At 47.2% G+C, this 24640-nt stretch overlaps 11 protein-coding genes across 11 annotated transcripts in view; 6 read left to right on the top strand and 5 right to left on the bottom strand.

The window, feature by feature from the left end:
- SPPG_03972 (mRNA splicing protein PRP45) lies at positions 1-1521 on the top strand. The gene is made up of 4 exons (XM_016752219.1): positions 1-77; positions 143-501; positions 571-959; positions 1021-1521. Exons 1-4 carry the CDS (start codon positions 5-7, stop codon positions 1457-1459), a joined length of 1260 nt encoding a protein of 419 aa, XP_016608907.1. The 5' UTR covers positions 1-4; the 3' UTR covers positions 1460-1521.
- Positions 1522-1652: 131 nt separating this feature from the next.
- On the top strand, positions 1653-3051 carry SPPG_03971 (ATP phosphoribosyltransferase). Its single transcript, XM_016752218.1, has 4 exons — positions 1653-1721; positions 1794-2200; positions 2287-2459; positions 2519-3051. Exons 2-4 carry the CDS (start codon positions 1809-1811, stop codon positions 2911-2913), a joined length of 960 nt encoding a protein of 319 aa, XP_016608906.1. The 5' UTR covers positions 1653-1721; positions 1794-1808; the 3' UTR covers positions 2914-3051.
- On the bottom strand, positions 3047-5036 carry SPPG_03970 (uncharacterized protein; the record flags this gene model as incomplete). Its single annotated transcript, XM_016752217.1, has 9 exons — positions 3047-3214; positions 3313-3413; positions 3490-3679; positions 3754-3793; positions 3858-4114; positions 4177-4457; positions 4524-4610; positions 4668-4922; positions 4985-5036. 9 exons carry the CDS (start codon positions 5034-5036, stop codon positions 3047-3049), a joined length of 1431 nt encoding a protein of 476 aa, XP_016608905.1.
- A 117-nt stretch (positions 5037-5153) lies between these two features.
- On the top strand, positions 5154-7537 carry SPPG_03969 (mRNA splicing protein SAD1). The gene is made up of 13 exons (XM_016752216.1): positions 5154-5402; positions 5463-5542; positions 5598-5654; positions 5722-5818; positions 5874-5999; positions 6064-6146; positions 6202-6325; positions 6384-6497; positions 6566-6663; positions 6716-6763; positions 6832-6982; positions 7042-7244; positions 7314-7537. The coding sequence occupies exons 1-13, from the start codon at positions 5174-5176 to the stop codon at positions 7335-7337; spliced, it is 1434 nt and encodes a 477-aa protein (XP_016608904.1). The 5' UTR covers positions 5154-5173; the 3' UTR covers positions 7338-7537.
- A 64-nt stretch (positions 7538-7601) lies between these two features.
- SPPG_03968 (ribosomal protein L13) lies at positions 7602-8258 on the bottom strand (the record flags this gene model as incomplete). Its single annotated transcript, XM_016752215.1, has 4 exons — positions 7602-7784; positions 7845-7999; positions 8060-8183; positions 8247-8258. 4 exons carry the CDS (start codon positions 8256-8258, stop codon positions 7602-7604), a joined length of 474 nt encoding a protein of 157 aa, XP_016608903.1.
- A 134-nt stretch (positions 8259-8392) lies between these two features.
- SPPG_03967 (uncharacterized protein) lies at positions 8393-10485 on the bottom strand. The gene is made up of 10 exons (XM_016752214.1): positions 10389-10485; positions 10083-10240; positions 9884-10015; positions 9702-9807; positions 9526-9635; positions 9364-9468; positions 9138-9288; positions 8909-9074; positions 8708-8850; positions 8393-8639 (listed from the first exon to the last, which is right to left on the bottom strand). Exons 1-10 carry the CDS (start codon positions 10456-10458, stop codon positions 8500-8502), a joined length of 1281 nt encoding a protein of 426 aa, XP_016608902.1. The 5' UTR covers positions 10459-10485; the 3' UTR covers positions 8393-8499.
- A 786-nt stretch (positions 10486-11271) lies between these two features.
- Positions 11272-13307, top strand: SPPG_03966 (uncharacterized protein). Its single transcript, XM_016752213.1, has 2 exons — positions 11272-12343; positions 12428-13307. Exons 1-2 carry the CDS (start codon positions 11302-11304, stop codon positions 13198-13200), a joined length of 1815 nt encoding a protein of 604 aa, XP_016608901.1. The 5' UTR covers positions 11272-11301; the 3' UTR covers positions 13201-13307.
- On the bottom strand, positions 13256-15545 carry SPPG_03965 (tRNA (guanine-N2-)-methyltransferase). The gene is made up of 12 exons (XM_016752212.1): positions 15299-15545; positions 15175-15242; positions 15027-15100; positions 14879-14957; positions 14576-14812; positions 14395-14508; positions 14207-14330; positions 14068-14145; positions 13963-14012; positions 13825-13904; positions 13629-13763; positions 13256-13557 (listed from the first exon to the last, which is right to left on the bottom strand). The coding sequence occupies exons 1-12, from the start codon at positions 15399-15401 to the stop codon at positions 13326-13328; spliced, it is 1374 nt and encodes a 457-aa protein (XP_016608900.1). The 5' UTR covers positions 15402-15545; the 3' UTR covers positions 13256-13325.
- Positions 15546-16435: 890 nt separating this feature from the next.
- Positions 16436-20965, top strand: SPPG_03964 (uncharacterized protein). Its single transcript, XM_016752211.1, has 19 exons — positions 16436-16844; positions 16919-17006; positions 17075-17168; positions 17238-17439; positions 17499-17580; positions 17657-17748; positions 17813-17978; positions 18039-18305; positions 18393-18398; positions 18459-18535; positions 18608-18673; positions 18729-18778; positions 18844-18893; positions 18952-19049; positions 19113-19240; positions 19313-19615; positions 19691-19700; positions 19763-19935; positions 19996-20965. The coding sequence occupies exons 1-19, from the start codon at positions 16732-16734 to the stop codon at positions 20880-20882; spliced, it is 2952 nt and encodes a 983-aa protein (XP_016608899.1). The 5' UTR covers positions 16436-16731; the 3' UTR covers positions 20883-20965.
- Positions 20966-21129: 164 nt separating this feature from the next.
- Positions 21130-23414, top strand: SPPG_03963 (uncharacterized protein). Its single transcript, XM_016752210.1, has 3 exons — positions 21130-21236; positions 21296-21518; positions 21595-23414. The coding sequence occupies exons 1-3, from the start codon at positions 21172-21174 to the stop codon at positions 23146-23148; spliced, it is 1842 nt and encodes a 613-aa protein (XP_016608898.1). The 5' UTR covers positions 21130-21171; the 3' UTR covers positions 23149-23414.
- A 169-nt stretch (positions 23415-23583) lies between these two features.
- SPPG_03962 (uncharacterized protein) overlaps positions 23584-24640 on the bottom strand; it is a gene marked incomplete at its 3' end in the record, with an annotated part of 2032 nt that continues 975 nt past the window's right edge. The window contains exon 4 of the mRNA XM_016752209.1: positions 23584-24633. Within this exon, the coding sequence (XP_016608897.1) occupies positions 23584-24633 (1050 nt within the window). The remainder of the gene's footprint in view (positions 24634-24640) is intronic.

Genomic DNA, 24640 nt, shown 5'->3' with positions numbered 1-24640 from the left:
ACTCATGCGACCGGATGAGGATACTATTAGGGAAACAGCTGAAAAAACTAGGGCGGCGTTGGAGAAGCTGGTGGATGGTGCGTAACTGCCAAAATCGAGTATGTATTCAAGATGCTTGTGCTTATCTATGCACCTCTTCCAGCAAAAATCAAGGCGTCTCAACCAAAGCAAATCACCATGGCGAAAAAGGGGCCGACCTACGTAAAGTACACTCCAGCACAACCAAATAATGCCGTGACTTCGGGAGCCGCTTCTCGTGTGATTCGTATGGTTGAAGCACCCATTGACCCAATGGAACCTCCTCGCTTCAAGCACAAAAAAGTCCCTCGCCCTCCACCGTCCCCTCCGCCACCTGTGTTACATTCACCTCCTCGGAAAGTCACTGCTGAAGAACAGAAGAACTGGGTAATCCCACCGTGCATTAGTAACTGGAAGAACGCAAAAGGATACACTATCCCGTTGGACAAGCGACTGGCCGCGGATGGACGCGGCCTGCAAGAGGTAGTTCCGGCATTTTCCGTTGTTTCTGATTTCCCCTGACTTCTCTTGGCGCTACGTGCGCTTATACAGATAACGATCAACGACAATTTCGCAAAACTCTCTGAAGCGCTGTTTATTGCTGATCGTCATGCTCGAGAAGAAGTGCAAATTCGATCAGAGATGCAATCAAAGCTGGCGGCCAAAGAAAAACGAGAAAAGGAGGAAAAGCTTCGAATGCTAGCGCAAAGGGCTCGGGAGGAACGAGCTGGGCTGGTTTCAGGTGCGGGTGGAGAGGCCGCTGCACCTGCATCAGAGAGATCAGACGCATCATCGGATTCAGAAGACAGCATTGACGAGGAAGATCGCGCAAAGTTGAAAGAGCGTGAAGAGTTGAGGAGAGAGAGGCAGAAGCAGCGGGAACGTGAATTTAGAATGAGCCATATGGGGGCGGAAACCAAAGCCAGAGTATTGAGTAAGAGGTGAGGGGCGATGTAACACATGCTTGCTTGATTGTGAGCTAATCCACGCGTTTGTTCCCAGCACGGATCGGGACATTTCTGAGAAGATTGCACTCGGTCTTGCGCAGCCAACAATGTCAAAAGAATCAATGTTTGACCAGCGGCTCTTCAACCAGGATCAAGGGATGGGCTCTGGCTTTGGAGCGGAAGATTCCTACAATCTGTATGATAAACCCTTGTTTCAGGGCTCTTCTGCCAATGCAATCTACAGACCAAAGAAGGCTGAAGAGGCTGTCGGTGGGGTGGCAGCAGAGAAGATCGAAAAGATGCTGGGCGAAAGCGGACCGCATCGGGGATTTCAGGGCGCGGATGGTGCAGTCAGGGATGGTCCTGTTCAGTTTGAGCGGGAACAAGCAGATATTTACGGTATCGACGAATTCTTGTCTACCGCGAAGCGAGGAAGGGACAAGGACGAAGGAAGTTCATCGAGAAGGGATGGCAAGCGTTCGCGGAGGGATTAGGGTCTGTTATAGTTTATGGTTTATGTTCTCGTGAAAAATAATATGATGGACCGTTTAAAAGCTTCGTTCTTGCTTTATATTCGTTATTTTGTGGTGGGTTAAAAGGACTGCTTCATCATGCATCGGGTAAGCAGATCTCGTTGGCAAGATCTTTGTATCACAGTGAGTCATCCACGACAAGTTTTCGCAACATCGTCCCGCAGCGATCAGGACGGTAGAAATTGGGCTTTAGGATTTCATTGGTTTGCCGTTGTAGGCAGAGGTGAGTGCAGCAAATGTGGAAATACTAGCGGCGCTACCGGTGGTTTGATCGTTTGACTACTCTTGCATCCAGACACGAATTGCAAGAATGGACTTTTCAGATCTGAACGATCGGCTTCTCTTCGCCATCCCAAAGAAGGGACGTTTGCACGAACACTGCTTGACCCTTCTCAAAGGCGCCGACATTCAATTCCATCGTCGCAACCGGCTCGATATTGCCCTTTCTACCAACCACCCAATCGCACTAGTGTTCCTCCCTGCCGCTGATATTGGGACATTCGTCGGGGAGGGCAACGTGGATATTGGTATTACTGGCCAGGACATGGTGGTCGAGTCCAGAGCGAATGTGGAAGAACTTCTCCAGCTTGGATTTGGAAAATGCAATCTTTGCGTACAGGTGCCCATAAGTAGTCCAGTAAAGAGTGCCCGCGACTTGGTGGGCAAGCGGATTGTAACGAGCTTTGAATCTGTTGTGAGAAGGTAGGGAAGAAGCATAGCCCCATGTGCATCTCGTGGGTCTGTAATTGGCCATACAATACTCAACCTATGTTGCGTCTAAAAAACAGATATTTTGACGCACTGGAATCGGGATTGGATGAGCAAGCTGCTGCTGCATTATTGAAAGGCGGTGCCAAATTAGCTGATGGAGAGCGATCAAAGGCCACATCAAAGACGACTATCAACTACATTAACGGATCGGTAGAAGCCGCATGTGCATTAGGTTTGGCGGACGGAATTGGTATGTAGAATCCAGTGTCCTCCACGATGAATCACAAGTTTACACGTATCTCCCTTTAGTTGACCTGGTTGAGTCGGGAGAAACAATGCGTGAGGCCAAGCTGCACGCCATCACAACTCTTCTTACATCGCAAGCGGTTCTTATCTGCAACCCCAAGAAACGAAGTACCAACCCACTCATTGAGACACTTATGCGACGTATCCAGGGTGTTATTGCAGCACAAAAGTTTGTATTATGCAACTATAACATCTCACGGGAGAGACTCCGTGAGGCCGTCCGAATCACTCCAGGTAAAAAGGCGCCTACAATCAGTCCACTGGAAAACAGCGACTGGGTTGCAGTGTCGTCAATGGTTCTCAAGGACCAGGTGGCGGATATTATGGACAGATTGGAAGCCATCGGGGCGACTGACATTCTTGTGTTCCAAATCCACAACTGTCGTGTAGTTTCGTGAACGTGTATATAGCATTAAAGTATGTATGACCGCAATAGTTTGAGCTAGATAGTCGTCGTACTCGCATCATATTAGACACATGTGCCGTTATCGCCAAAGGTTCAGTTCTAATTGGAGTTCAATCTATACATATCTACAGCGAATTTCTCCATGACCGCCACAGCGCGACCACTTTATGTCGGCTGGCTTCAGGTAATAAAGTGGGGCCGGATGTCATCACTTGGCTGTCATACCCTGCTTCCTCCTCCTGGCTCCAACTGTGATCTAACGTACGAGATGCTTTCGCAAATCGTAGAAGGAACTAAGGGCAAGGGCATTCAGAGCAAAGGAATGATAAAGAATATTATAGAGTGAGTTTGATGACAACAAATCAGTGCACAGGTAGGGCACGTCACTCACGTTTATATCTGAAAATCGTTGCCAGCAATTCGGAAGCTGCCCTTTGTCTTCCAGAGCCATTCGTAATGACTCTTCGAGGCGGAAAACCCGAACTCGATCATCTGCCACACACGTGTAAATATATGTCACTACGATCTTTTTTCATCTGGTCAGATCTGCACCCGCCGGGCGATATACCTATTTGAATTGAGAGCATCAAAGCCTCACTGAGGAGATTCCAAGGTGACAGTTGATCTTCTGTTGCTATGTCGGTATGGTCATTCTCATTAATTTGAGTAAAAGAAATATCGCTTCCCTGACACAGTGCCTTCGCTCCGACTTCAAGACAATCGCATGTCGACCATTGTCGGTCTAAGGATAAATAAATCTACGCACATGGGCGAGGTCAGGACTTGAAAAGCTTCTTATGCGAGCGGAAAAGACCGAGTAGCCTCCACTTACATCTGCGATGCGAACACATACATCGGCGTAATCATTCCATCTATAAGGGTATGCGGTGAATACGCGGAGCAAAAATTCTTTCGAAAAACCTTGTCCTTACGTACTTTAGCTCATCCTTCGCTACCGCCAAGGTTAGCCCCCCAAAAAATAGGGCTTCCAAAGGTGCTTCGATGTTCTTAGCAAAACAAAAGATTTCGAGAAAAGTCGATTGTATCTTTCGCAAAGCAACCGACTTTTTTGAGTTCGTTGTTTGTTGGTCACTGGCAGCATTCCGCGATTGAGTGGATTTTGGGGTTGTGGGCATAATGTGTTTTCGAAATATTTCTTCGCAAAATGTAACCACTTCGCCAAATGACTGGTGCTGTGAAATTCAGGTATCAGCTGAGCTTGAAACTTTCCCATTATCATGATCACTTCATATACCTCACACGCCAACACCATGGTCGTCGCATCCACGCTGTATTTGCCCTCAATTGCGTCGATATAAAGTGCAAGGGCCATGTCACAATCGTAGATCGTTAGCAATCTTGCCAGAGCGATCCGTGTAAGATACAAGGTTTCGGCAATTTGCGATGCTTTCAAGACTACGGAAGCGTTCTTTTCTGGTGTAATGGTCGGAGACGCTGCTTTCAGATCACAGAGAACCGAGATGAGTTTGGAAAGACATTGGGCAGTGTCTCGAACACATTTGTGGCTCCATAGAACTGGGATTTACAGGTGAAATAAGTGAGTTGAAAGAACCGAACGAGCGTAATCTGTCAGCGTAATACCATTTGCCGCACTCCAATATATAGTTGCAGCCAAGCCAGGATTCGCCACGGCGAGTTTATCTGCCTGTCTCACCTTTGCTGTGGCCTCTGAAGGGGTGGTTATTCAAAGATTCATCAACAGTGAAGGCGCAAATGCGTACATACCGAAAGCGGCAGCTGCCACAGGAGGCTGCTTGCTCCTCCCGCCCCGCTCTTTCTTTCGCTGAAGCTCCTTCAAGGCTGTGAGATGCCGGGCGGTCTTTTGGTGCGATGACAAAGTAGCCTCTGAAGAGAATGATTTTTTGCAGACATTGCAGAGAAGAGAATTTGGTGTTTGCGGGTTGTTTGGTGTCCCAATAGGCGCCGACAAAAACTGGACCGAAGTAATGTTGGGGCTGCTGAAACCCGTTGTGGCAAAAACTATGCAGACAGCATTTGCAAAAGGCGAAATCCAGATCAATATTTGAAGAGTTGTCACATACTGTCCGCAGTCGTAGCGACTGTTTCTGGGAGTTCGTCAAACTTGGCTTCCATGTTGAAGGAATTTCAAGTTCTTCAATTCTGCGATGCACGGAAGGACCTTCAATGCACGTGACCTAGGATGACTCATCAACCACTGGCAATGAAAGCGCTTGAATTTCCACATAGTAGATCGCTAATCTACCAAAAAGATGGACAAACGAAAACATCCCGACGTGGAAAATGGCGACTCCGAACAAGTCGATGTGGAGTCGCCTGCACGTAAAAAGGGAAAGGCCACGCCGGTCGCCGGTCCGCAAGGACTTTTTCTAGATACAGTGAACCGGTACATGCTGGACTTCGATTTTGAAAAACTGTGCTCCGTTTCGCTTTCCAACCTGAATGTATATGCGTGTTTGGTATGCGGGAAGTACTTTCAAGGTAACAATATTTCAATTTATTATTGGCGTTGTGAGGCAATGTTTTTGATTATCGTTACAGGAAGAGGGAAATCGTCACATGCCTATTTCCATAGTCTGCACGAAAATCACCACGTTTTCATCAATTTGTACACACTAAAGGTAAACACACGTCTGGCGGGTTTTGTAACGTTCCGAGATCTAATACTCTCATAAGGTGTATATCTTGCCCGACGGTTATGAGGTAACCGACTCCTCGTTGAACGATATCAAGGCACGTTCCAATGCTGAGAGGGCAAAGATGACGATATTCATATTAAATCTTACTCATCGATTTGCAGTATGTCCTCAATCCGACATTTACTCTAGAACAAGTCGCACAATTGGATAAAGTAAATCCATATTCTTACGATCTGAACAACAAGCGGTACCTTCCGGGTGAGTTGACAAAACACGCACATCGTTACGAATGCTTTGCCTAATGATTCTTTAGGGTTCGTGGGTCTTAATAATATTAAGGCGAACGATTATGTCAACGTCGTTGTGCAATCTTTGATTCACGTCCAACCGCTGCGAGATCACTTCCTGATTGACAACTCAGCGACGGGATCTGAATTAGGTCAGTAAGAATTTCAAAGAGACGCCTCGCTCGTATTATTCAAATATTGCTTATTGTTGTTCAGTTAAGAGATTTGGGATGCTGATGCGAAAAGTATGGAATCCTCGTGCTTTCAAGGGCCAAGTGAGTCCGCATGAATTGCTGCAGGTACCCAACAATTATTCCTTTCAATGAGACGTACAGTGGCTGATGCTTCGAGTAGGAAATATCAAATGCTAGTCAAAAGAAGTTCCGACTGAATGAGCAAGCCGATCCCACGGATCTTATATCATGGCTTCTTAATGCGTTGCATGCTGGCATGGGTGGAAAAAAGAAGGCAGGCAGCAGTGAGTTCTATCTGATATTTATAATAGTTACGTCTTCAGGCTCTCTAACCCATAGCAGGCCTTATTCATCGCACATTTCAGGGGGAATTAAGAATAGATTCACAGACTATTGTTGTCAAGGAGACAGTGGAGGGCGAGGAAGCCGAAAAGAAAGTTTTCGATGAATCTCGAGGTCTGTTGTAATATTTTAAATCCTGATCTCGCCGGTCCATTGATTTACATGATAATACTATCTTGTAGAAATCATATCGAAACGAAGTCCTTTTATGTTCCTGACGTTGGATCTTCCACCCCCACCCCTCTTTCAGGATGAGACCGAGAAGAACATCATCCCACAGGTAGTGTCTAACTGCATCACATGTCGCTGCAGCGGAGGCTAAGTCTTCGTAGATTCCACTAGCCACCCTTTTGAGTAAATATGATGGTGTTACAGGACAGGTATGTACTTCGAGAAACACATGGCATCATGCTTCAGGAATATGTGTGATATTCAAATGTGCATTTAGGAAAGCGGCAATATCCTACGAAGATACAAGATCACCGCCTTGCCAGAATATCTGATTTTCCATATCAAGCGCTTTACTAAGAACAATTGGACCATGGAGAAGAACCCGACTATCGTAAATTTCCCAATCAAGAACGTTGATATGTCAGATTGTGAGTCTTCTGACGTGCAGTTTATTGTAATGGAAACCGCGTAACCCATGTCAATTTAGACGTCGAAGGCCCCGACGCACTGGGAGAAACTCGATATGATCTGGTTGCTAATATCTGCCACGAGGGAAAGCCAGGACCAGGAAATGGCATATACAGAGTGCATGTGCATGACAAAGCAAAGGATCAATGGTTCCAGATACAAGATTTGTTCGTGGAGGAGATAATGCCACAGATGATATTCCTTTCGGAATCGTACATTCAGGTAATTATGCGGGCACACACAGCGGAAATCGCAGATGTAACCCCCGAATTAACTCCCATGTTCGCTCAGATTTGGGAAAAGACGAGGTCATAGTAATAGAAATCAGATACACCCAGATTCGTCCGTTTTCCTTTTGAAAATTTCGTCCACTCTTTCTCTTAGGATGCCTGAGCTGGGCCGATCCACACTGGAGTCACCTGCTTGGTGAGGGAAATGTCAGATAATCACTGTACAGATGTTTGAGTCCGCTCTATCTGATTAAAATAATTGACATATATACATGTTATTACCCACTCGCTCTCTCCATCCATCCTACCCTCCAAGAATCAATTGCAATGATATCATTCATGGATCTATTCAGTCCTTCTTTGGCGCTTCTATCTCCGAATCCAGATCGATTTGTGCAGCACCGTTCTCATAATCGCGAAAAATATTCTTCTCGTAGGGATGATCCGCATCGGCGAAAATGAACAGTCGACCCATTTGCACCTTTCGTAGATTGTTTTTAGGCAGCATGCCATATACTGCTTTTTTCAACGGCTAGTAACAAGTCCAATCAGCAAGTGCTAATTTGTACAAAAGGACAGAGTATGTACATACTCCGGTAGGATGCTCCGCTGAAAACTTATCGTATGTAAGTTCCGTGACACCTCCTGGCCATCCGCTGTGCCAGAAATATTTCTTCTGCGCGGCTTTCTTGCCAGTGAGGGCCAAGTGCCGGGCATTGACTACCACCACATAGTCACCACAGTCACCTAGATTACAAAATGTCAGCCCTACGTAGGTGGAGAAAAAGCATGTACTCAAAAGCATACTAGAAGGGTGGAAGATAGGTTTGTATTTTCCTCGCAGGGCGATGCTGATTCGCTGGGAAAGTTTACCCAGCACTTTGTCCTTTGCATCCACGAGATGCCATACTCGGCCATAAGCCAAGCCCGTCTAGCGAAGCGAATCACATGAGCCTCAAAAGCATTGTCAGAACCAGTGGTAGTTCCTGCTCACCTTTAATGACATGTTGACGGTCAATGCCAGTGTGGGTGAGATCCTGCTACTTTCAAGGTGGTGATGGTCAGACTGTTTCCATGGTCATCAAGTCACGGGATATGCTTAGTCAGCTTGCTCGATCAGCCCCAAAAGACGTGAATCGACTTTCTGGCAAACATTATGTTTTCAAGAAAAATAGACGATATTGGCAACCATACATTGCATTCTAACACTGTTTTCCTAACAAGGAAGAATATCCTGCTATGTCTAATCATTTAACGTTTCTTACGACCCAGTCCAGAGCTTCCGCAAATCGCCTGATATTGCCCGAATTTAAGCCAGCCATCGAGATCCGACCATTATCTGTCAGATAGACGTGGTACTTCTCTATTAGAACCTTCACTTGGTTTGCTAAATAAAAAAACACAGTAATCAGTCAAGTAACCAAGTTGATTTTGAGTTGACTGCATGAGACCTACCGTTCAACCCGGTGTACGAGAACATGCCGATTTGATCCACAATGTGCTTCCAAGTGCCAGGGGTACCGAGCTCAGATAGGGCGTTGAATAGCTCCCGTCGCATAGTGATAATACGATCGGCCATTGTTTTCAATTCCACCATCCTGCACGGACCCAGTCAATTCGTGAAATATTCGTAATCCTAGTTAATGCATGACTTGCCATTGTCCAAAGAGCTTCTCATCATTCAGAATCATGGATACAATCCTAGCACCAAATGCGGGTGGCATGGAGATCATGGCACGTTGCAGTTTGCAAAGCTGAGACCGTACTGCAGTTGCTTGCTCAGGCGTGCGTGTGACGACTGTCAAACATCCAGTCCGCTCGCCTTGATAATGATCCAATGTTGGCTGACGGACGATAAGAAGGGCACAAACTACTCTACACTTACCGTACAATCCAATGTTTTTCGAATAGGACTGAGCGACCAGCAACTCAAAGCCTTGTTCTACAAAGTATCGCACAGCACCGGCGTCTCGGTCCAAGTCTCCGCTGGCAAATCCTTGGTAAGCACAGTCAAAGAAAGGGAAATGTGACTTGTCCTATAATATGCGTAGGTATCGTTCCGTGTGAGTTATCGGAACATGTCGCTTTTGTTACCATTAAGGACAGCCCACCCGTATGACTTCAGCGATCAACTTCCATTCTTCAGGAGTGGGATCAACTCCGGTGGGGTTGTGCGCACAAGGGTGAAGACAGATAATGGAGCCATTTGGAGCAGACTAAAGATATATGAGATCTACTATATCTCCAAAGATCAAAGTGCACAATGTCTTCACCTTGAGTGTATCAAGCAATTCCTTCAGCGCGAGCCCCCGCACCTCGGGGTTCCAGTACGGATATTCTCTTACTTCGAGCCCAGCATCGGCAAAGATAGCTCGGTGATTTCCTTTTAACCATCAATTCCCATTACCAACGAGAACCAAAAGGATGGATAATAGAAATCCCGTCTTACCCCAAGTGGGTTTAGAAATATAAATTGGGGCCTTGCGGAACCGAGCCAGGAATGCTGCGCCGAGTCTAACGGCGCCAGATCCAGAGATTGTTTGGCAGCCAACATACTGTCGGAAGCAGATAAACGCGTGATGAACTTTCCTGGCATCACGCGTGATGAGCATTGTCGAGGGAAGAACTTACCCTGTTCTCCAGCACAGCTGGGCTGCTTTTACCTAAAATCAGCCGCACAGACGCTTCAGTAAAGGTCTTCAATCCATCGATGGGCAGGTATTCGTGATCCAGAGCTGGGTCTTCAATAATAATATGCTCGGCCTGAACAAAATAAAAGACACTCGTTACCGTGTGAAAATGACCATCATCCTCCTCAGGTGTGACATACCTTTCTGACCACAGGGAGGACCCAAGGCTTCCCCTGCTCATCCCGGTATGCTCCAACACCAAGGTTGATCTTGTGAGGGTTAGGATCCGCCTTGTACAACGTGTTCAAGTGCAAGATTGGATCCGGCGGCGCCATAGGAACATTGTTGAAGACCGATACTAGATAGCAGGGAATTGTGGATATGAGAATAACGCAAGAAAGAGGTGGGAGCCCGTATCGATGCCAAGCTTTCGAGCCTTAGGTCTGCAACGTGAAGTACTCTACACATTTACACGCTCTCGCATGCTCCTGACCCCCTAGGCTCACCTCCAGCGTCCATCTTTCCTTTCAAACCGAGGTGGGAAGCAATGGAAGAAACTCGTTCACCAGCAGTCATGATGGTTATTTGTGTCTAAGATGCGTCTAGAGCAGGTCTGTAGGTGGCCAACAAGGCTGCCCCAACTATCTCACGTGATCGTAGGAATCGCCTAATCAGCGGCTGTCATCAGCGATTTCAAGGCATCAACTTGGTGTCAACGCAGTCAACATGTGTACGAGAAGCAGGACGGATACATATACCGCAGAAGTGAATTGCCTTGTTCATTGACGGAATAGTCTGGATTGGTTATGTTGATACTCCCATCGCCGCCTGACATCGCCGCGTTCACGACAGAGACCTTTGCTCCGTGGCACGCAAATGAGGATGATTATTGACGTAGTTGGCAAGCGATCACTGGACTAGACTGGGACAGGAGAGCTCAAGACTGAGACGTGCTTTGCAGCAGCATCATGATATCTTGTCATCCCAAAAGCCAGGAGACGCTGTGTTCCGCAAGATCACATTGTACATTCCGCGATTGGTCATTGCTGGTGTCCAGTTGACCAATGGGGAGAGGATTGTGCGTTGGCATTTATGATGGCCAACGAGTGACCCTAGGCACAGTACATGTCCCTCACCGAGGGCGGTTCAACACGACAGTCCCAATGCTGAGTTCTTCTTGTATCAACATGACTTGTTAAGAAAAGTTGTCAATGGATTCATGCGCATGCTTCTGCATTGGACTGGAATATTGAAGTAGGGCCACCAACTCTACCAGTTGGCTAGTTTTCCGCACAGCTGCAGCAGACGTAACCTCAATTGCAATGTTGCGGGCGTTTGGAGGAGGCCAGTTGAACGTATCACGTGCACAATGCGGATATGGGAGCGAGCTGCTCCCAACCTTCCATTTTCTCGGCCAAGATGGCACTTCACACTGACTCTCCATCTACGTCAGCACCGATCCAGTCAAAGTCACACGTCCGTCACCCGTCATCTCGTCTCTCACCAACACAACGACGGCAACAGCGTCGCTCCCAAAAGCCTTTGGCAACAATCCATTCCCTCCCAAAGGATGTCCTTCTCCACACTTTCCACTACCTCCAACCACCGCTTACCCAGATTGCCCCTTCATCAAAGTCCCTCCCACTCCCAACTCGTCTTGTCCACGTCAAGTCTGCAACGCGATGTACCATAGCATTACCTAAGAAAGGCACTCGTTCCGTTCCATGGGAAGTCCACCTCAGTAGTGTGTGCAAGCGCTGGCGAGAAGTGTCCTATCAACTTCCTCATGCATGCATATTGGATTTGGCAGCCTATCTACCCTCTCATCGACTTGTGCGGGTCTGTCTTTCAGAAAAGGGGTTAGACCGCGCTTACGACCTCTGGGCAAATGACATTGGGCGAATGGCAGCGGTCAAAGGACTCAATATCCATATTCCTGGCGTAAGTGCTACTGGGGTAAAATCAATCTTGCGGAAGCGTGGGAGATACGGATTGGAATACATGCAGCTCATCTTCAGACGGGGTGACTGGTTGGCGACTGGAGACGGCTTTGACGCAGATATGTTCCTAAATGTGTTGCAAGAAGTCGCAGATTGGTTGGAATATGTCAACAATCAAGAAGCCGACCATGGGAGTTCACCTTCTTTGGCCGTAAGCGACATTCCGATAAGAGGACTCTCAGAGCTTCGTCTTCACTCTTATGCCACTGTTCGGACAATGCCGCCGAATCTCATCAGTCGACTGGCAATGCTGTGTGCGGGCCTAAATAGCAGTAAAATAACAGAAGCTGCTGATGACATGGACAGTCGATGCGGTGTTCTCCTCAATTATGGAACCCAGTGTATGCGTTGCATCAATTGCACGTCTCATTCTGTGACCCAGAAAAAGGCTGTGACTGGACGATCACGACCATTTGAAGCGCTACTGTCAGATTTCGAGAATAGGCATCGGAAATCTGCAGGTGAGCTACCGTAAGAAATGCTGGTAAATCGAGACACGCAAATTGTCTTCCTTATTCTTTTTCTCAAATCCTGTTCTTGTTTAGCCGTTGGATTGACCACCTTGTCGCTCAGAGGCATCTATTCCCCATACGTGATCACAGCCCATGCAGTGGATGTATCATCCCATCCTGCGCACGTTTTTGCTCGATACAATCCAACGATCAAAGCCCTGCATCTAGAGACCGGGCCTTGCGACCTTGGTTTCCTGTCAGAGAGTTTGCCGTGGCTAGAGTCTCTGCAGATAGGCGATGTCGCTACAGCCCGAGGGAATCTGAGCGGTTTTAAGGGCTTGGAGTGCTTAGAGTTGGGAAGAGAAGAGGCGCTCCCGTGGGTTCAGAATGCCGGTGAAGGCGTGACTACCAGCCCAGATGGGTATGCGGCCGGTCGTCTTCTGCGAACCTTGTCCCCTTCCACTTGTGCGCGTTTGAAGTCCCTTCACGTCTGTCGTGCACCCCTTGCCGATGTTATGCATATATTTGAGTCGGATGATAACGACGATGATAATACCCTGCATTCGGATATTAGATCCTTTCAATCCATCTATGTCACAACAATTCCTCGTCTAACAGTTGCGAATCTGGTAGTGATACTCAATTCGTCTCCTTTACTTGACAGCCTTCATGTATCAATAGATGAAAGCGCCTGTATGAACGTCGAAGTCTTGAAGAGGGCTTTCCCTCCGGCCACCAATTTGAGGAAAGTCGTGTTCAAGATGGCCGATGTGGATTATGCTATGGCATGTAGGAGGGGCCTGCTCAGGACATTGGAATATGCGAAACCTAGATGTAGGTTTGAGCTGCAGCAGGATGTGGTGTGAATCATGTTTTTTGGTATTACAATATGCATTAGCATCTGCGATTGGTAGGGTAAGATTCAGAAATTCAATATAAAATGTATTGGGCAGCAGAGAAATCTATTATATTCACAAGGTTCTCTGGCAACCTATAAGTTTTCTACACCTCGCACACATTCAAAGTACTTTGTACGGAACTTTGAATGCGCAGGGACGGCCGTTGCCGGCTCGGCTCCTCTCTCCAGATCAACTCCAACCAACTCTTCATCGCCTCGTAGTTTCTCCATTGTGATGAGCCGTCGAGCCCATTTGCCAAAATTCTGTTCGCTATTCGCAACTAGTTTGAATTTCGGATGTATTGGGACGTCTTCCGGGACATATCTGTTATTATACAAATAGTAGTGATGGTCAGTGTCGTTCAGATGGTTCGTTAGATCAATCAAAGCACCCACTCATCGGTGACTGTCGGGAGCCAGTAGACGAGCCTTCCCCCAGGAACCAGGAATGTAGCGGCAAAATCGATCAAATCGACTATCACATCGTTCATTTCATAAGGGACGGTTTGAGGATACCTCGGTTCACCGTTTCTGTATACCAGACCCTTGTAAATCGCCTTGAGAATTTGACTTGCCTTCTGGTCCAACTTACGACTTTAGTACGGTTGGTGGAGGTTTTATTTTGGGATTATTTCCGATCTTCTTCGCACCAGCACGTACACCGTATGGTGGCTACACATCATGTTAACGCCACGTACATGGGGTCGCCTCGTCGTGCCAGTGAACTTACATCGCACACTATCGCATCCCAAACTGGTTGTATTCGCCAAGGGTGATGCGCTAGCAGAGGAGTGAGTATGAGTTGTCCAACTATGTCTCAGTGCCCTAACCATACCCAAATCGCAGACCACATTATCCAGTACTCGTCCAGTCAACCCATACTGCACAGCGTTCGACTGGATGTTTCGTCTATCTGGACAGCTCGCAAACGTCAACATTCTGCACACACAAACCCAGTGCTTTCTACGACTCACCCTTTCCTCGAATTTGTCGTCCATCAATATCCGCACCCATCGTGAAGGCTCCGAAATGTGCACATGTCATTAGAAAACTGCCAGTGCCCACGAATGGGTCTAAGACAAATGATCCTAGACGAACCTAAAACATATACTGATCAGCATCATCTCGCGTAGTTGGTTAACTCCCCCATCCGGCGTCGCACCAATGCTTGATTCGCCATCACAAGCGACAACTCAGCATCCATTGATGTTGTTCCCAAATATTTTCGTTTTTTGAGGTCATATGTTGTTACCACTCCACGGTTACCGCTTGCCAGCTGGAGGAAGGGAACGGTTTCAAGTCAAAACAGTGCCTTCCGCCAAACATATTCTCCAAACATGTACCAATACTCCAAAAAAAACTCTTTTTGGTTTATTAGCCTCCCTCACCGCACCCTCTTGTGCAGATGGTTTCCCATAATCCTCGTAGTACGCGAATGTAACGTCCGGGTTCTTCAGATCAATAGGTCCCTCGAATGGAAGAAAGGAGAATCGTTCGATACGGGAGATCTGTTCGTCTAACTCGATTGTGTACCCAAAGGCTGCAACAATAAACTTGAAACTACTTTTTAGGTATGGTGCCTACCCAACAGAATTAGGTAAATTTCTGTCATCAGACGGCAAAGATCAGCCAAGTTAACAGCTCACATGCAGCTCTCGAGCATCTTTGATTGTTTCTAGTATGTCCTCAAGTGTCGGTGATTCAGCCCAAAGTCTTACAATATGTCTAGTGCATTAAAAGACGAGTCAGCATCTTGCTGCAGATATGAGAGCCTTTCGCATTTCAATTTCATACTTCACAAGTATAGATCGTTTTACAAGTTTCCGAGCGTCGTCATCATTTGGGATCTCCACCAACATGAATGGACTCTATATGCTCATTAGAAGGATCATATGAGTTCTGGACGCCTAAAGGTAGCAACTAGCTCAAAGTGGCTACTTACATCGTTGGAATATGCTGCAGGGTCATATCGCAACTCTACGGCTTCCAGTATGGCCAACGAGTCCAGCTCTGCATGCAAGGGTAAATGGGAATATCTCAAATGTATCCCACTAATCAAAACTTACCTGGAAGCCGAAATTCCATATGAAACTGAGCGAAATGTATCAAGTACGTAGGCATTGTGAATTTCAACGGTTTGGGACCAAGATCTCCATTTCCAACTTTCATCTTCTTGTATCGTGGCTTTTCACATTCTTGATGACTGTGCCATGCTTCATGTCCATGACTTTGCCATTTGCCCGTTGTGATGGCTTACGAAATTGGTTTTCCGCCCTCGCTCAATGGGAAGCAACGAAGGAAGGCGGATAATAGATTTTACATGCAACTTGGGGCATTAGCAGCCAAATCTTGTCGGGGCACACGGTGGTCCAGGAATTGGCGAAACATATAACTGTGATCGACCTGTGTCCTAATGAGCAACGCGACATGTTTATGGTTTGAGAAGCAAAAGAAGCGCTGCTAGGTCTATATTACTATTGAAGAGGTAAATATAATTCAGTAGAGCATGTCTATTTGATGGTTGGATGCACCTGCGTTTCCAAAATGCTGGGTAAACAGACCAGCACAAAGCAATCTCCATTCAAGTGTCAATCTGATCAGCTCCATTTTGAAGATCCAAATCCACTTTGTCCGAGTCCCTTGCTCAGAATAAGCGGCCGGGGATGCTGTAACCCCTACCATCTCTTGAGCCCTTTGGCGTTACAATATTCCATTAGACCTTGGGCTGTCACCATGACGCATGATATGTCATGCTAAAAGGCGGGACTGCGTAGTCCGTACACGCTTGATATCCATAGGTAAATTACTGTAATAGAGACATTGGAAGATGGCAAGGCGGGCTTTAAGATAATACTTATCCATCCGACTTGATGGTTTCTGTTGTGACATGCCACTGAACCGCCCCGCAGAGCGGGTTAATATCCCATATGATGTTTCCATCGTCTCATTCGAACGCCTCTTCCTCCTGATAGCCTGTGTCGCTTGTCAAATTGCATAACGTCCCAAACCGGTCGTTGGCCGTCGTGGCGGGAACGTTGATGCCATCATCAATTGTAACCCACCCCTGGGCCTCCATGCGTCTCCCTCCTTACAAAGCATTGTGGCTTTGACATGTCTCCCAGTTCCAGATTGCCGGGTTTATGGACACAACTCTTGGAGACACGCGAGGGAAGAACAAGCGCTGCAGAGTTGGAGCGCGTTCAGACTGGGAGAACAAGTGGTTGACCTCCCATCGGCTAGCGTTTCCATCCACCGAGTTTACAACGATCGCGACCTTCAGGCTCGTGCTGCTGCTGCTACCAGATACATTGGACCTTTATCGGTCAGCCTGCATGTGCACCTTGCGCAGTTCCCATACAACAAGCAGGTTCCGGAAACTCAATTCGGCCGAGTTTGGGCTTCCCAGACACTTTTTTTCTTTTGGTGAAAGCAAACCTGGAAAGAAAGCAATCTTTCTCGGGAGCAGACTGTAGTTGCCTCGATATCTGTCTTTTACGAAATGTCCTCATCGTCAAAGCCCGCTCCTCCACGGCCGGTGCGTTCAAAAGATGCCCGGTTGGAACAAAAGCTGGAGAATACTCTTGTTGATAGCGCAGACAGTACCAATGTCGCGTAAGTTGCATTGTTGCGTTGTGCACTCGGGATTGAATTATCCCACTTCTGGGGTTGCTAAGATGCTCTTCAAGTGGGACAGGTGTTGGTCGATTCAGGTCGGATCCACTTGGGTTTATGCTTCGACTCACATCCGAATCATCGGCTTTCTACGCGGGCGAAGTATGCGAGTCGCAATTGATTGAATATTGAGAACGGAAGTTTAATCGCTTCTCGATCGTGTCGTCTAGGGATGGCGGGCCTATCAAAACTATATCGGAAGTCGCATATTTTATCCTGAATATTCAGAGGAGATACGGAAGGCGTTGATGACATCAGAAAGGCGTATGTAATGGCCAGAACGGTGGCAACCTATTTGTCACTCACGCCGCCTCGACGTTGATATTGATATAGTGAACGATGCCGTTAAGAGGATCGCTTTACAGAGATATCGCCAGCTCCACTCAAGCGTTGCCTCGAAAGACAAGCTTGCAAAGAGGGCGCACCGTAAAGCACGAGACGTTACCTTAGAGGAAGTTGAAATAGACACACGCAAGCAACTTGTGAAGATGATGGAAGGCATGGTTGCGGATATGAATTCAATGAGAACTATAAAGTACAGGCGCGTCGCCAGAGCTGTCGTGAGCAACTCGGCTAATCCTTTTTTTGTTGCAGAGTCATCGCATTTGTCATGAATAATATGCTGGTGAGAATGTACCACCAAGGCATTCACATCCGTGAGAGCGAGTTTGTAGAGGTTAGCGGCAGAAGCTCAATGTGCATAATTAATTTATTTGCTTGTCATACTGAGCGACTGAGCGCATCAATCACAGCTACGGAAATATGCCCAATATGCGGAAAAGCATAAGTTGTCGCTGGTGTTCCTACCATCCCATAAGAGCCACGTCGACTATCTTGTTCTTAGGTAAGTTTGGGATCTGCGTATGTAGGATAAATCTGTGGGTTAATATGGTGATTCTTAAAATCAGCTATATATTTTACCGACTTGGGCTCGCCCTTCCACACATCGCGGCTGGTGATAACCTGAACATTCCCGGAGTGGGATGGTTTTTGAAACATGGTGGTGCTTTCTTCATCAGACGCCAGTGGGGAGACGACGTATTATATAATACACTGATGCGGGAATACATTGAGGTATGCGGTTACTTTTATCCTTGTGGACCACGCCGGGATTTGCTTATTTTTCATTGATAGTTACTCCTTCAACGTGGCCACAACATTGAGGTTTTCATTGAAGGCACGCGGAGTCGAATAGGGAAATTGCTTCAACCAAAGTTCGGCATACTCAAAATCATCCTGGACGCAATAGCCAGTGGCCGTGTACGTGACGCAATACTGGTCCCTATGAGTATCGGATACGATAAAGTTATTGAGACCGAATCCTACGTTAATGAACTGCTGGGCACTCCTAAAGAAAAAGAGTCGCTATTTCAGCTGTTGAACAATGTCAATATTCTTCAGGTTTGTACTACCACTCTTGGTTAACAAGACTATGTTTCGATACTCTGTGATTGAGTGCTAATGTTTGCTAATGTTTGTTTGTTCCAGTTTAAGGTAAATTTAATGTCAACGCCTGTTAGTTCTGTTCGCCTTTTCCTCAACAAGACCGCATAGTGGGGCCGTATTGATATCAGATTCGCGAAGCCATATTCCTTGAAGGAATACATAAATAGTCAAGTGGTTCGCCGCGGGTAGGCAACGCTTTCTGCAAGATGCCTGTGGTCAATCGCAAACCCTAACCTGGGCACTTTTATTCATCACAGCTCGAGCTTCAACCCTATGGGGATTCCAGAGGACAAAATACTGTTACTTCAGTCACTTGGCTTCAGGTATAAGGATATTCACGACACAATGAAGTTCATTAGCTTATGCGATTGCATGTAGGGTTCTAAGTGATATCAATTCAGTCAGCGTCACTATGCCCACAGCATTAGGTACGTTTGATGTAAACTTGCACCATTTGGGAAAGTCACATATATGACCCACGTCCTCATCATAGTTGGGACTGTGATTCTAACGCTGCGTGGCCGCGGCGTAGGTCGTGCTGAGGTTGGTTCTCGTTGAAGTACATGTCTATTTGTACCTGGCTGCTCACTTCCTCATTTAGCTAGTACGAAAAGTTAATTGGTTGAAACGTGAGATCCTAGCGAAAGGGGGCCGCGTGGCACATTTTGGCGGAATGTCCACAGCGGCTATCGTTGAAAGGTGTGTGTTCTCAGCCAATTGAATGAAAAAGGAGCCAGCTGGTTTATCTAATATGGGTGATAGAGCGATTCAACAGATGAAGGACTTGGTCGGCCAACGTACAGACCTTCTAGAACCAGTCTACTACCCCATGAAACGATTCGAACTGAGCTTTTATCGCAATCAAGTCATCCACATGTTCTTGTCTGAAGGTTTGCTAACCTTTCAGTCACTTCACACCGATTCTGTTCCACGTAGTTAATGGTGTCGCTTACTATTCTCAGCCATTCTTTCCACTGCCATGTATGCGACAGTCAAGGCAGGAGGTCCGGTCCACGCCCAACGAATCCTTTTACGACCAGCATTGCAAGAAGATGTTGCGTTCGTGTCGCAGCTTTTGAAGTCTGAATTCATTTACGGGCCTGGTGGTCTGGAGAAAAACCTGGATGAAACCGTAGATAGGCTACACAAAGCAAACGTCATCAGTATTGATGAGGACGTGGTGGCGAATGGGGATGGGGAGAATGAAGTGCACAAATGGATTACGCTGAGCGCCGAAGAGCGGCGGATTGGAAGAGAAACATTTGGTAAGTGATGCAGTTTCTGACATCCATTTGATAATCGTGACTCATGGGCGAGCGGTTTCCGTTTTCCTTTTCAAGACTTCTATTGGTATGATATATTTTCTTTTCTCATATGGGTCCGGATTGTAAACTAATGCTAGATATCGGCAGCTTTTTGATGTGGCCGTTTATTGAAACGTATTGGCTGGCAGCAGTCAGTTTGTTTTCGATTATACCAGATGCACCTCATCCTGCAGACGGTGGTAGTCCTATTCTGGAATGGGTGGATGAGCGCGTCTTCATGAATCGAGTCCAGTTCTTTGGGAAGACACTATACTACGAAGGTATGGCTGCTGTTGATGCCAGGATTCACCAGTGACCGATTTTCTGATGTGTGCATTCAGGCGATTTGTCGTACTTTGAGTCCGTCAACAAGGAGACCTTAAAGAACGCGTTTCTCCGTCTTAAGGACATGGGCGTGCTCCTCATCCGCAAGGGTCCGACACCTCCCTCGAAAACTGCGCCATATGTTGACGTGGAACCTCCAGTTCCCAAGCGGGATCCGCGCTTACCTGTACCGAGTGGAGTCGTTCCTGTGGCCCCTCCACCTGCTCCGCCTTCAGGCCCGATGATCACCTGGGTAGCTATTGCCCCTGACTACGTCCCACACGATCGCCTGCCACCGGCACCCGACGTTCCGTATGCGGAGATAGCTGCTTCCCGGGAAGTGGCCGAGGTGACCTCGTCTGCCATTGATATGCTGCAAGCGGGAACTTCTGCTGCCGCCGCGGCTTACTTGGCTGAAAAAGCCGCGAGAATACGGAACAAAGAAAAACTGGCTGAGGCTGAGCAGATGATCGAGGCAGTTGAATCGTCATCCCCACAGCAAAATGAGCCCATGTCTACCACACAAACGGCCTCCACGAACCCATCGTCATCCATAACAGCTTCTGCAGGTCCTCACCCCAGTGCGGACGGCAATGACGTCCAAGATGACGACAGAGATCCCGCCTACGAAGCATGGAACAACATCCAACCGCAATCTTCATTGTGGGACTTTTGTGAGCAAATAGGGCGGTTCCGCCGAGAGGGTAAAAACAGACGTGATACGGCCACAGTCGCCATCCGTGTCCTTCGCCTGGCAAGAGTTGCAGCTGGATGGGTGGACGCCCGGCGTGGAAAAGGAAAGAGTCGGGGCGGGGGTCAAAAGATTAAAATCGATCACACTGCAAAGATTGCAAAAACGGGCTATTATGGCGGGGATACTGCAACGAGCAAGCCACGACTATGATAATGTTTGATACGGACAATCTGTGTTTATTCGGGGTCATATTTATATTATGAACATATGAGTTTTTACCGTTGTTTTGGATATTTTTTCCTTGACGGTTGTTGTAGAATCTGAACCTTTATGCCTTTTCCAATCTTATAAAGGAGACTGTCCAAGAGAATCACCAGCCGATGAACCAAGACGCCCAGCTAAGCAAGCCACATCATGTCAGCGCAATTTGTACAAAAATGGCCATCTTCCGTCACCGAAAAAGTTGGCAATGTCCCAACATTAGATTACCTGCAGCAGGATGCCGGCAGCTAACCCACCAAGACATGTCCAGCTGTCTGTAGATAGGAGCCTATTGAATCCCAAGTGAGTTCCCAATCAAGTTCTAGATCCTCCCCATCCAATGCGAATAACCTTCGTGTAAGATTCGAAGGATACAAGCTCAAGACACATGACGGCGTCCGCGAACCCAAAACTTTCGACCTTCCGGAGCCAGTAAACATTGGCAAAGTTCCCTCCTCCACACATGCGCCATATCGAAAATTGGAGGCTCGGAGCGGCTTTAACCATTTATTTGCGTTTCCAGAGTGGGACTGTGCATTTTATGTGGATGGAGAGTACAATGTCATTCAAGTTCTGGTAAATGAGGTGGGTTTACTTGTTAAGAGAATAGCTGGAAAACCACATAATAGATCTGCTTTTGCTGATCACACCTATGTCACAGGATGCGTTCGAGCCCAGTTTTCGCACTTTGTATTCGTTCCCCGCGCCAACTCTTGCCAATGAAGAGAGAGAGTATCCGTCAATACAACGCGCTGGGCAGTATCTCTTGATAAGTAGCGGGGCAGGGTCCATTGCCGTGATTCATCTAGCCGACACCACGTCATTCCCAACTTTCATTGGAGAACTCAGGGATTTGGACCATCCGTATATCCTCACCAATGCTAAAACGACGAGTTCAGGAAATATAGTTTTTCTCGCCTACAGAACCGAAGAGCGGGAGGTAGAAGAACCGGTTGGTCATACAGCAACATCTTTCAGCAATCCCCAACAAAAGGAATTGCATCCACGCCTCTCGTTTTTCCTCAGTCTATTTCAAATCGAGAATGCAGATTTGCGGGAGGGCCGTACCGCGAACGGCAGCATTCCTGTGACCCGCTTACGGACAGTGGAAGGATTCAGTGTGCCATACTTTTCGGCTATTGAACCAGAAGGTCAAGGGTTTACGATTGCAGCCGCAATACCTTACGAAAATCCAAAACCTCGACAGGTTCCCGTTCCAGAGGAACAGCAAGAGCACCAACCACAAACTAAAGCCGAGCTTATCCGACGAGAACAGGAAATTGAGTTTGTGGAAGCCAAAAAGCTCGAGTACATGTGGACACAGACTGGAGAAGATATTATGATCACGGTCCGGCTTCCGCACATTACGCTGAAAAAGGATATCCATTGTCGGTTTGACAACCATGGGATAAAGTGTAAAATCCTTCCACCAAAAGAAGAAACAATCTTTGACGCTCGGACATTTGACAATATCGTTCCGGGAGAGTGTACCTGGACATTAGAAAACAATCGCCTTCTGACGCTGTACATACAAAAAGCGAACGAAAATACACGATGGACGCATTTATGGGAGGATGAAGACGATGTTGAAGAAACCGTTGATCCAAGTGAGCTCGCCACCTTTCGAGAAGCGTTGGAAAAGTATACAGCATCTGATGAAAATCCCGAATCCGCGTATCCAATGCAAAATGCAATGACGGAGCGATCAGAAGAAGTGGATTTTGAAGGGCATGCTGCCGTCTTTGTGCGATTTGCACGAGAAGGAGGGGAGCCAACGGCCATCAGTTTGACCGGCGGTCAAGAGTGGCTTTGTACTTGCTTTCCGTGGCGACCGCGTCAAAATGAGTCGCTAGGATCAGTCTGCTTGCGCTCGGACGTGGACGCATTGATCTATGACGTTGGTACTGAATTGCAAATGACTCATACGTCTGCATTCAATGCCCTTGGTTTCGTGCAAGCCAGCAAGCGAGACAAACGGTTCATGTTTGTCACATACGATTACCAGAAGGCCTTGATTATCGAGTCGAGACGACATGTGTACATTTACCGCCAACCCTTTGGTAACAGTGTATACGCCGACCAATATGTGGTAGACTTGGACCCTGGGCGACGAGGAGTCACGTCCGAGGACGTATTAGGAGTTCAACAAATAGGAGAAGACTGTATTGCAATTTTGAAGGAGGGATCACTGAGTTTGATACAATTGGTGACATAACAGAAATAGTATAAGTGGTCGGCAGCATATATGTATCGGAAGAATCCAGTCCCATCTTACCTTCAGATGAGGTGCGCGCCCTTAACTGATTTCTCGTAAACGAGGGCCACGGCGATACAGTACTTTTTGGGTCCTGCCGAAACCATCTTCTTTTTGGTGTGGATTCTTTCACCAGCGAAAGCTGACGGTAAATAGCTCATAATTGCTGGTGCTTGGAAGGCAGGGCCTGCTTGCTGAAATGAGATGACCTGACCAGTCGGCTTTCCATTCCTCTCATTTGCAGGATCAGGGTTGTGTATTTCATATTGATAATGACTACTCCCAGGCATATTGCGCCAACCGTCAGCAAGTTAAAGGAATTATCATTGAATGGCTACGCATGGTATTAAAAAAAACTGCCTTATATACATATGGTTGATATACTAGCGCAAAGCATTACTCCACTAACAACTGCCTCGACGGAAAAAGATTGACGGGTAAGAAATCCCATATGCGTATAGTTCCGTCCTCTCCACCAGTAATGATTTTTGTGTCAGTGAGCTGACAACAGTTGACAGCCCCGTTATGACCTCCCAGCTCATACATTTGTTTCCCACCTTCCAACTCCCAAACAATAACCTTTCTGTCTTGACTACCACTAACAATCCTCAATGAGTCCACACCGATGCACCAAACACCTTCGACGTGACCAAACAGCTTTTTGAGACACTCTCCGGTTTCGAGGCACCATATTCTGACCGTGTTGTCCAGCGCGCCTGTCACCAAAAGGCCTCCAGAATAGCTTATCCCGTCCAGCCGCGGTGGAGAGTGTGGGATGATGGCTTGCATTCCCTGAACTTGCCCGACATGGTCGCGGAAGGTCCGAATTTCCTGCCGTGTCTCTAAGTTCCACATCTTTACTGTGGCGTCATCCGAACAAGAGATCAGCCGTGTCTTATCAATGATCTGTACTTTGTTGACCCAATCCCTGTGGCCAGAAAGTGTGAAACAGCAACCAGCGCCCAAATTCCACACCCGGATTGAACCATCCACCGAGCCAGATGCGAGAATCTTGTCATTAAAATGGAGACATACAACGCCGGCCGTGTGTCCCTCGAGTACTCGTATACACTGAAAGGTTTTGAGGTTCCATATTCGGAGGGTGCGGTCCATGGATCCCGATATAATTTTTGAGTCGTCGACGTGAATACCGCGTACACATCTAGTGTGTCCCGTCAGCACTTTTATGCATTCCATCGTATCTGTGTTCCATACTCGGATACTGTAGTCATAGGATCCTGTCACGAGTAGCGATCGACATTCATCATAGTGAAGGGCCATCACACTGTCGGTGTGCCCTTTTAGCTCGCGCTGCGTGTAATTAGCTCGTCTCCAGTTTCGTTCCACCACTAGACGCTCGGCGTAAATCTCCTTCCATGGCCGTTTGTACATTCGTCGAGACGATGGCTCCGCGTTCCCTTGATGATATCTGACATCCTGATGTACCTATTTG

The sequence above is a fragment of the Spizellomyces punctatus genome, assembly GCF_000182565.1.
Source record: "Spizellomyces punctatus DAOM BR117 chromosome Unknown supercont1.6, whole genome shotgun sequence".
Classification (NCBI taxonomy): Eukaryota; Fungi; Chytridiomycota; class Chytridiomycetes; order Spizellomycetales; family Spizellomycetaceae; genus Spizellomyces; species Spizellomyces punctatus.
This window is presented reverse-complemented; position numbering and strand designations above follow the sequence as displayed.